This window comes from Bubalus bubalis, chromosome 8, assembly GCF_019923935.1.
Source record: "Bubalus bubalis isolate 160015118507 breed Murrah chromosome 8, NDDB_SH_1, whole genome shotgun sequence".
In the NCBI taxonomy this organism is placed as follows: domain Eukaryota; kingdom Metazoa; phylum Chordata; class Mammalia; order Artiodactyla; family Bovidae; genus Bubalus; species Bubalus bubalis.
In genome coordinates this window covers 112,556,671-112,566,555 of record NC_059164.1, presented here as the reverse complement: position 1 = coordinate 112,566,555, position 9,885 = coordinate 112,556,671, and the positions used below count along the sequence as shown (strand labels likewise).

Sequence of the window (9,885 nt, the reverse complement as noted above, 5' to 3'; positions counted from 1 at the left end):
AGGCCCAAGCCAAACGCCCAGTGATGGCCACCCCGGTGAGCGAATCTCTGACGGGGAGGACTCCTGCTGCCCCTCCCAGCACACCACCTGCCCCTCGGGCCCCAGCCCTGCCTCTCTCAAGTTCATGTCTGCTAGAAAGTTGTTTTACCTCCTGACCCATCTGGAGAAGGATCCTGAGATGCACCTTCTTCAGGTTACTCCAGGAAAAGGATTTAGAATTCTTCTTCCTCAATCTAGAAAAAAAACCATAATGTGTCTTACTGATGTTTCCTCCGAGCTTTCAGGGGCTCCTGACTTTTGTCATTCTCTTGCCCATGGAAGCTGTTTGCATTGGTTTGTTGGCATGGGACTGGGTGAGGGGGTATCTGAGATACCCGCTACCTCCTTTATGGACCTTGTTTCCCCCTTCCTTCCCCTGCACTTGTTCTCCACTTGGGGAGTGAGGGGGATTCTGTGATGGGGAGAAATGACCAGAGATGCATCCTGACAGACATTGTCCTGGGAGCAGTGGCCAGGGTGCTGGGTGGACATGAGCAGGATGTTGCTGGAGGGGCTGGTGAGGGGCTCATGGGGCCAGAACAATCTGTGGGGGGAGCCTGGCAGTGAGGGCCACAGAGGCCAAGCACTGGGCGATGAGGAGGGTGTCAGACACGCACAGGCTCCCTCTCCACGTGGGGTCCAGTCCTGCCGGGAGCCCCGGGTCCTCAGCGCTCAGCTCCAGGGCACCAACTCGGGTGGTCATGCTGCTGAGGCCTCCGTGTCCCCGGAGATGTGGATGCTGAGTCCAAACTACATATTCCTAAGATCTTGTCCCCTTGGAAGATTCGAGGCCATTTTATGATGTTTTCTAGAGCAATTCCCAGTCCTCTTTGCCAAGGAGGGAATTGTCGCCCACCAGGAACTCCTGTCATCCACTCTCAAGCCCAGAGAGCCATCTGCCCAGCCCCTGGCCGCCTCACCCCAGACCCTGCCCTACAGGGCATCACCACACATGCACCATGCGCCATTGTTTGTCTCCAACATGGAGCAGATCTGTCACCTTGTGAGGTTTCTCAGGAGAAAAGTGAGACTCACAGAGCATCCTGCCCAAGGGTAAGCGGGGAGCACCAGGCAGAGCCCAAAGGCTGCAAGGTCCTCCTGATTCCCCTGGCTCCTCCCATTGCTCCTGAAACAGGCACACACACACAGACACTCTCGCAAACACACACTCACAAACATACAAACAAAAGATATACACAAACACAACACATACACTACACACATGCACTTACAGAAGTAGAAACATAGCACACATGTATGACACACGTGAACACACATTTACTCACAAACATATGAACATACATACACAGCACACAAGCATAAGACACAGAGACCACTCACACACATATATTCAAACAACCAATAGGTAGTAACAACATACACCATTCATGCATACACTCACAAACATACAAACACATGTATAAACGTACATACAACACAAACATAACACACACAGAAAACACACATATATTCATCTATGTACAAATAGACACACACAACACTCACATACACACATAACACACACACTTATTCATACACATATACACACAAAATCACTATGCACAGCATCCCCACAACACACTCTCAAGCACAATACACACACACAGACTCTCACACACAGGCACGGTCACCACGGCCTTGGACTTACCGCCCTGCTGTCCGTGGGACAGGAGGAATGCCCGTGTCTTGTGTCTCCTGGGGCTGTGTACTCTCCTGAACATTCTGTTTCTCCTTTGAGAGCTAACACACTGCAGGCCGAATGGAGGAGATCAGTGACAGTGCCCCAGACGTACACACACATAGAGGACATGGCGGATATTTTTTCAGTAATACGTGATCCGGATGCTCAGCTCAAGAACTGCCCTTGAGAGCGCAGCCATCAGCCGTGAGAAGAGGGAAGAGGAAGTGGGCAGAGCTCCCCAGCAAGGCCCCCCAGACAGAAAGCTCTGCAGGCTGCACTTGTTTGCAGCCCTGGTGGCAACCCCCTCAAGTATACTCACCTGGAAAACCCCATGGACAGAGGAACCTGGCAGGCTGCAGTTCATGGGGTCACAGAGAGTGGGACACGATTGAGTGACTTCACTGGTAACATCAGCAGGGGAAACAGGAACACGAGTGTTGTCATTACTTTTATCCTGAATTAGGACAAGTGGAACTCAGAGGCTTAAACCAAAGCAGCAGATCTTTCAGAAAACGTGCTGCCAGCAGAGTGATTTTTTACTGATTTCCTCCCTTTTTGAGAATTCCCCTTCCTGCAGACATCCTCTGTCTTCTCTATCATGACACATACTCCCTGACTCTCTTCCTCCCCCAGCTCCTCCTTCAGCCACTCCATTGGCTCCAGGGTCGCCAGTTTGCTGACCCTAGATCTTGAGATTCATCACCTCCATCATCCCATGAGCCTCACTGGCCAATTCTTTACAATAAGTGTCTCTCTATACTTGTGTATATCCACACACATTCTGTGCCTGAACATTCCAAGATCTGTGTCACAGCAGAGTCTGGGTCTAAGGTTTTCTTTCTGTGTTTTCTCCTGCCTTTAGCACATCCTGTAATGTTGTGGAAAGTCGGACATGATAATATCAGATATGAGGAATTAAGGTGAATAGGCCTGTGATGTGAGATTTTATGTTGACCTGGCTGGGAGCTGGGCTGTGTTTAACGTTTGCTGGAGCTTCATTCTCCTCTGGTGCCCTTGTTTGTCTCCCCAGTTGTCTGTGGGTTTCCCTAAAACCCCTTCTTAAATAGAACTTGTATCTTGCTGTTCACTCCTCTTTATTCACTGTTTTCATCCTGTGTCCTGTGTTGTAGGGAGGAGTGAGGAGGGAAGCTTTACTTGGGGATTGAATCTCACTCTTTCAGTGGGTCTGTGCTCCTGGGCTGTGGGCATCACAGTGTTTTTTGTTGTTGTTGTTTGTTTGTTTTTTCTTTTCCTCCTCTTTTCCCCCTTTAAGTGTTACTGGCCATGTCTGGTCACTTCTGACCTTTTCCACCTTATTTTATCCTAAGATTTTCTTTTCTTTGATGCTCTGGCCTTCAGGAACATCTTTGGTTACTTGAATGCTTCATTTCCACCTTTATTCTCTGGAACTGCTGCAAAGAGCTGGTACTAAAAGGTTTGTCAGGGAGTGTATTCTATTAATAAAAAGATTTCAATAAAGATTTTGGAGGTTTAGTGATGCTTTGAAGGATTCAAATGTTCACTATTAACACTATTTTAAACTTTTTTCTAGAGGAAATATATACTGAAACCATAAAAGACAAAGAAGCTGCATGTATAAAAATGTAAAGAAGGATGTGAAATTATCATTATTTGTAGGTGCTTTGATTATATATCTGGGAAAGATTAAGAGAATAAATTAATAAACTATGCAAACAATAGAATTTAGTAAACTGATGGATGCAAAATTAAAAAAAAAACATAAAATTTGTCTTACAAACAATAGCCAAGTACACATAACTTGTGATTTGTAAAACAACTGCAATACAAAATAAAATTAAAAGCCCAAGAATAATTGAAAAATTGTGTTAAAAATATAATAGAGAAAACCCTGAGAAACTTCTGAGACTATGAAGCAAACTGAATTCTCCCATGTTTAGTGAAAATATACATTAACTAGAGAACTTTCAGATGTTCAAACTGGATTTGGAAAAGGCAGAGGAACCAGAGATCAAATTGCCAACATCTGTTGTATCACAGAAAAAGCAAGAGAATTCCAGAAAAACATCTACTTCTGCTTCATTGACTACATTAAAGCCTTTGACTGCTGTGTGGATCACAACAAACTGTGGAAAATTCTTAAACAGATAGGGATACCAGACCACCTTACCTGCCGCCTGAGAAATTAGTATGCAGGTCAAGAAGCAACAGTTAGAACCAGACACAAAACAACGGACTGGTTTGAAATTGGGAAAGGAGTATGTCAAGGCTGTATATTGTCACCTTGCTTATTTAACTTATTTTCAGAGTACATCATGTGAAATGCCAGGCTGGATGTAGCACAAGCTGGAATCAAGATTGCTGGGAGAGTATTTGGTTCTCCTCGGAGATGCCCAGCCGGGGTGAGTGACCTGAGGACCGCATTGGGCTGGTCCCTGCTGAGAGCTCGACCCTGCACAAGGAAGAGCTCAACAAAGATTAAAGAACAAGAAGTTGTTGTGGATGAACTTTCTAACCTGAAGAACAGGAAAGTATATAGGCAGCAACAGAATAGCAACATATTCTTTCTTGCAGACCGAACAGAAATGCTTTTTGAAAGCAAAAATATATTGGATGAGCTAAGGAAAGAATATCAAGAAATAGAAAACTCAGAGAAGACCAAAATCAAGAAATAGTCAACTTGATTTTACATAGCAATGTGTGGCATTTGTTGTGCAGTAAGCTTTTCTGTTGAGCATTTTGCAAAGATTTGAAAGAGGATTTACTGTGTAATCTTAAACGACGGGGGCCCAATAGTAGTAAACAGTTGTTAAGGTCCAATGTTAACTACCAGTGTTTATTCTCTGGCTGTGTCCTTCACTTAAGAAGTGTGTTGACTGCCCAGCCTGTGGAAGATGAAAGAGGCAATGTATTCCTGTGGAATGGAGAAGTCTTTAGTGGGATCAAGGTCCAAGCCGAAGAGAATGATACTCAAATCATGTTTCATTATCTTTCCTCTTGTAAGAATGAATCTGATATTTTGTCACTCTTCTCAAAAGTCCAAGGTCCTTGGTCTTTTATATATTATCAAGCATCTAGCCATTCTTTATGGTTTTGTAGGAACTTTTTTGGTCGTCGTAGCTTGCTTTGGCATTTTAGTAACTTGGGCAAGAGTTTCTGCCTCTCTTCAGTTGGCGCCCAAGCATCTGGAGTGGCTGGTCAGTGGCAGGATGTTCCAGCATCTGGAATTTTCAGAATTGATCTCAAGTCTGTTTCCATTTCCAAATCTGTAGTTTAAAAGTTGTATCCTTGGAAGTACAATTCTGGGTGGGGGGGGCGGGGGGGGGGTTGGGGAGGGAATGATATCAGAGAATGTGTTAATAGCCTGACTGAGATTTCAGCAGACTTGCCAACATTTGTCTTGGTGGCAGCAAATAAAGCCAAACTGTATCTTAAAGAACCTGTTGTCCCTTTAAGTATGGCATTGCCACAAGCTGCATTTGAGACCCATTGCAGCAGCATTTCCAGGAGGCCACTGACAAGAGACACTTCAGGTCTTTCTTACTGATGGACACATGAAGGAAGTAGTTCAGCAGTTCATTGGTGTCCTGAGTATCGCAGTCAAGAGACGTGTCTTGTGTTTACCTAGGGATGAAAACCTGACACCAAGCGAAGTTTTGAAAACTAGTAATAGGAAAGCAAATGTTGCAATTCTGTTTTCTGGAAGGATTGATTCCATGGTCATCACAGCCCTTGCTGACCATCATATTCCTTTAGATGAACCAATTGATCTTCTCAATGTGGCTTTCATGACTAAAGAAATGACCATACCAGTTAATTTTAACAAAAAAGAAAGAAAACAGAAAAATCATTGTGAAATACCCTCTGAAGAATTCTCCAAAAGTGTTGCTGCTGCTGCTAGCCCTGGTGAACAGTTCAATGTACCAGATCGAGTCACAGGAAGAGCAGGACTGAAGGAACTGCAAGCTGCCAACCCTTAACAGATTTGAAATTTTGTTGAAATTAATGTTTCTCTAGAAGAACTGCAAAGATTAAGAATAACTCGAATATCGCACTTAATCCAGCCCTTGGATACAGTCCTGGATGATAGCATTGGCTGTGCAGTCTGGTTTGCTTCCAGAGGAGCTGGTTGGTTAGTGACCTAAGATGGAGCAAAACCATATCAGAGCAGTGCAAAGGTAGTTCTTACTGGAATTGTTGCAGATGAGCAGCTTGCAGGTTATTCTTGTCATCATGTCTGCTTCCTGACACATGGGCTGGAAGGACTGAATAAGGAAATTGAAATGAAACTGGGTTGAATTTCTTCTAGAAATCTTGGTCATGATGATAGAGGTATCAGTGATCACAGAAAAGAAGCAAGATTTGCTTTCCTGGATGAAAATGTTGTCTCCTTTCTAAATTCCCTACCAGTCTGGGAAAAGGCAAACTTGACTTTACCCTGTGGGATTGGTGAAAAACTAATTTTGCGTCTTGCAGCAGTGGAACTTGGTCAAACAGCCTCTGTTCTTCTGCCAAAGTGGGCCATGCAATTTGGATCCAGAATTGCAAAAATGGAAAACAATAATGAAAAGGCATATGATAAATGTGGAAGGCTCCAAATAATCTCCTTAGAAAACCTTTCGGTTGAAAACTAGATGTTTTATAGTGTAACAACATTTACTGAATGATGGTTTTTTAAAAAATAAAATAAAATACTCTGCTGCTTTCAGTTAAAAAAATTGCTGGTAGAAATATTAGTAACCTCAGATATACAGATGACACCACACTTATGGCAGAAAGCAAAGAGGAGCTAAAGAGCCTCTTGATGAAAGTGAAAGAGGAGAGTGAAAAAGCTGACTTAAAACTCAGCATTCAAAAAATGAAGATCATGACATCTGGTCCCATCACTTCATGGCAAATAGATGGGGAAACCATGGAAACAGTGACAGACTTTCTTTTCTTGGGCTCCAAAATCACTCCAGATGATGACTGCAGCCATGAAATTAAAAGATGCCTGGGTACTCTTTCTGCCTCCTTCTGATGCCTATGTCAGAAGCTTTCTCTATCTCCTTTATACTTTAATAAAACTTTATTACACAAAAGCTCTGAGTGATCAAGCTTCATCTCTGGCCCCGGATTGAATTTTTCTCCTCTGGAGGCCAAGAATCCTGGCATCTGTGCATGGTTCAGCAACAACCCTTCATCTTGGGGGCTTGTCCAGGATCCTTCTGGACAAGGTAAGGATGTCTGGAGCTCTAGTTCTTTGTTCTCCTAGTGAACACGTTTTCTGCTGTACTTTACTAACTCTATGGTGTGCTTGTGTGAATGAATGAAACACCCTGCATGAAGCAAGTGAGGAGCCCTGCTCTGCAGTTCTGCGGTGACCTCATACGGCTTATGGCAGAAACCTGTTGGGGGTTTATACCGACTTGCCAATGCCAAGAGGCACCCAATGTCTCCTTTGGCCCGAGCAGAAATGGACAAAGTATGTGGACTGAACTCTCCTTTCTCGGTCAAACTTTTCAGTCTCTTTGACTATTTCATAACTCCTTGGAAATTAGAAGTACTAACCTAATCTATCGGATCATAGACTTTCAAGGGACTGGTGATATGTGCTGTTACTGTGTCCTGTGACTTAGGTCCCAAACTTGGATTGGTAGTCAGGAAGCGCCTAGCCTCTCTAGGAACCGAACGTTCAGAATTTAGATGGAGCTTTAGCTACAAGAGCATCTTTGAGGTTAAAGGTTACCTAGATGGAACTACAATGGGTCCCTCCCCCCCACCACTTTGGTAACACTGGCTCTTACTAGACCAGAGGAGGCTCTTATACTGGTGTGGTGACGCTTGGAAGAAACATCTCAGTTTTATGTTCCTATCTGTCTTATTGTGGTCAGAAATATACTCAGGGTCATGCACAGGCACTCAGGTGACAAATATTTCCCCCAGCGGCTTAGCCTGGGAGGCATTCCGGAAGGTTACTCTGATTGCACCCCGGGTGGCATGAGAGGTAAGCAAGGTTTTAATGGTGAGGAGCTGGACAGCAGTCAGGGATGCCATCAGGTCTACCCCTGGTGCATCTCCACCCCATCTCGATTGTAGAACCTGGAGGGATGAGTAGGTCGCCTGTGTCACTAAGGGACAGACTAAGTCCAACCAGGGAAGGAAATCTTTGGTGTAAAGTCTGTCTACACCCCCATCTAGAGCAGGGAGGGATGCCCCCGATAGAAAGATGGCACTGGTCGCTTTTTTTTTTTTCTCTTACAGGTGGAAGCTAACAATTCCACCCTCACTCCTTTGAACTGTATCCTGAAAAACTGGGATAGATTTGATCCCCAGGGTTTAAAGAAGACACACCTGGTCTTCCTATGTGATACTGCATGGCCACAGTTATCCATTGGAGGATGGTGAGCAGTGGCCGGGTGGAGGGTCTCTTAAGTATAATACTGTTTTACAATTAGACTGGTTCTGTAGAAAACAAGGGAAATGGGTAGAAGTAGCATATGTGTTGCCCTTTTTCTCTCTGCGAAATATGCCAGACCTATGTCCTAAGGGTATAGATTTGGGTGTGATTCCTTCGGCTCCCTCCTGTCCTCCTACTTTGTGAGATGAGATGGAGGACAGGAGACAAAGAGATAAAGAAAAGCAGATTTCTCCAATCTACCCCTGGGATTATATATGCAGAGCAGCCAGAGAGACTGAGCAACAGCCACACAAGCTGTTGCCTCTTCATGAAGCACCCACCGGGAGAAATAATCAGTCTATGAGAGTTAATAAGTCTTTTTCTTATTAAGAAATACAAAGAATCAAGGAGGATCTGGGAGACTATTTAGAGGACCCAGAAAAAATATATTAGAGCTTTTAAAGGTGTTGCTCTGCTTTATGACCTTACTTGGAAGGATGTGATATATATCTTGGGACAAACGCTGACTTCTGACTCAAAAACTCGACTTTTGGGAAAAGCGGTTGCTTATGGAGATGAATGGTTTGGTAATGAATCAGTAGTGAAGAATGAGGAGGGGATAACCGCCCTCCCCACTGGGAATCAGGCGGTCCCAATTACAGAAGCAGACTGGGACTAAAACACAGCTAAAGGAAGATGGGATCAGAGTCATTTTGTCAGATGTATTCTTCCCCCTCCCCCATCCTGAACCCAACTCCCACTTCCCTCCCAATACCATCCCTCTGGGTCATTCCAGTGCACCAGCCCTGAGCATCCTGTATCATGCATTGAACCTGGACTGGAGATTCGTTTCACATATGATAATATACATGTTTCAATGCCATTCTCGCAAATCACCCTACCCTTGCCCTCTCCCACAGAGTCCAAAAGACTGTTCTATACATCTGTGTCTCTTTTGCTGTCTTGCATACAGGGTTATCATTACCATCTTTCTAAATTCCATATATATGTGTTATTATACTGTATTGGTGTTTTTCTTTCTGACTTACTTCACTCTGTATAATAGGCTCCAGTTTCATCCATCTCATTAGAACTGATTCAAATGTATTCTTTTTAATGGCTGAATAATACTCCATTGGCAGAAGGCAATGGCACCCCACTCCAGTACTCTTGCCTGGAAAATCCCATGGACAGAGGAGCCTGGAAGGCTGCAGTCCATGGGGTTGCTAAGAGTCAGGCATGACAGAGCGACTTCACTTTCACTTTCATGCATTGGAGAAAGAAATGGCAACCCACTCCAGTGTTCTTGCCTGGAGAATGCCAGGGACGGGGGAGCCTGGTGGGTTGCCGTCTATGGGGTTGCACAGAGTCGGACATGACTGAAGCGACTTAGCAGCAGCAGCAGCAATACTCCATTGTGTATATGTACCACAGCTTTTTTGTCCATTCATCTGCTGATGGACATCTAGGTTGCTTCCACATCAGATGTATTCTTGAAGGACTCATACAGGCACGTGCTAAGCCTGTAAACTATGGCAAATTGGCAAACATAGAACAGGAGGAGATGGAAGCTCCTGGTAAATTCCTAGATAGATTGAAAGAAGCCCTTCACAGATTCACCGAGATTGATCCTGAAAGTGAAGAGGGAAAATTGATCTTAAAGGATAGATTTCTCACTCAGTTGGCTCCAGATAACCACCATAACTATTAAAACGGGCGTATGGACCAAATCAGTCTTTAGATACTCTGTTACAACTGGCTCAGACAGTCTATTATGGTAGGGAATGTGGGGAAAAGAAGAAAAGGC

General features: G+C 44.3%; 1 protein-coding gene and 2 pseudogenes across 2 annotated transcripts in view; 2 read left to right on the top strand and 1 right to left on the bottom strand.

Moving 5' to 3' along the window:
• LOC102397283 (GTPase IMAP family member 6) overlaps positions 1-1,964 on the bottom strand; it is a 32,561-nt gene extending 30,597 nt beyond the window's left edge. For both annotated transcript variants that reach the window (XM_045166480.1, XM_045166481.1), the window contains exons 1-2: positions 1,688-1,964; positions 149-233 (exon numbers count right to left, since the gene is read on the bottom strand). In XM_045166480.1, the coding sequence (XP_045022415.1) occupies positions 149-160 (12 nt within the window). In that variant the 5' untranslated portion in view covers positions 161-233; positions 1,688-1,964. The remainder of the gene's footprint in view (positions 1-148; positions 234-1,687) is intronic.
• A 2,124-nt stretch (positions 1,965-4,088) lies between these two features.
• On the top strand, positions 4,089-4,321 carry LOC112586414 (annotated as a pseudogene).
• A 74-nt stretch (positions 4,322-4,395) lies between these two features.
• LOC102389489 lies at positions 4,396-6,334 on the top strand (annotated as a pseudogene).
• Positions 6,335-9,885: the final 3,551 nt, after the last annotated feature.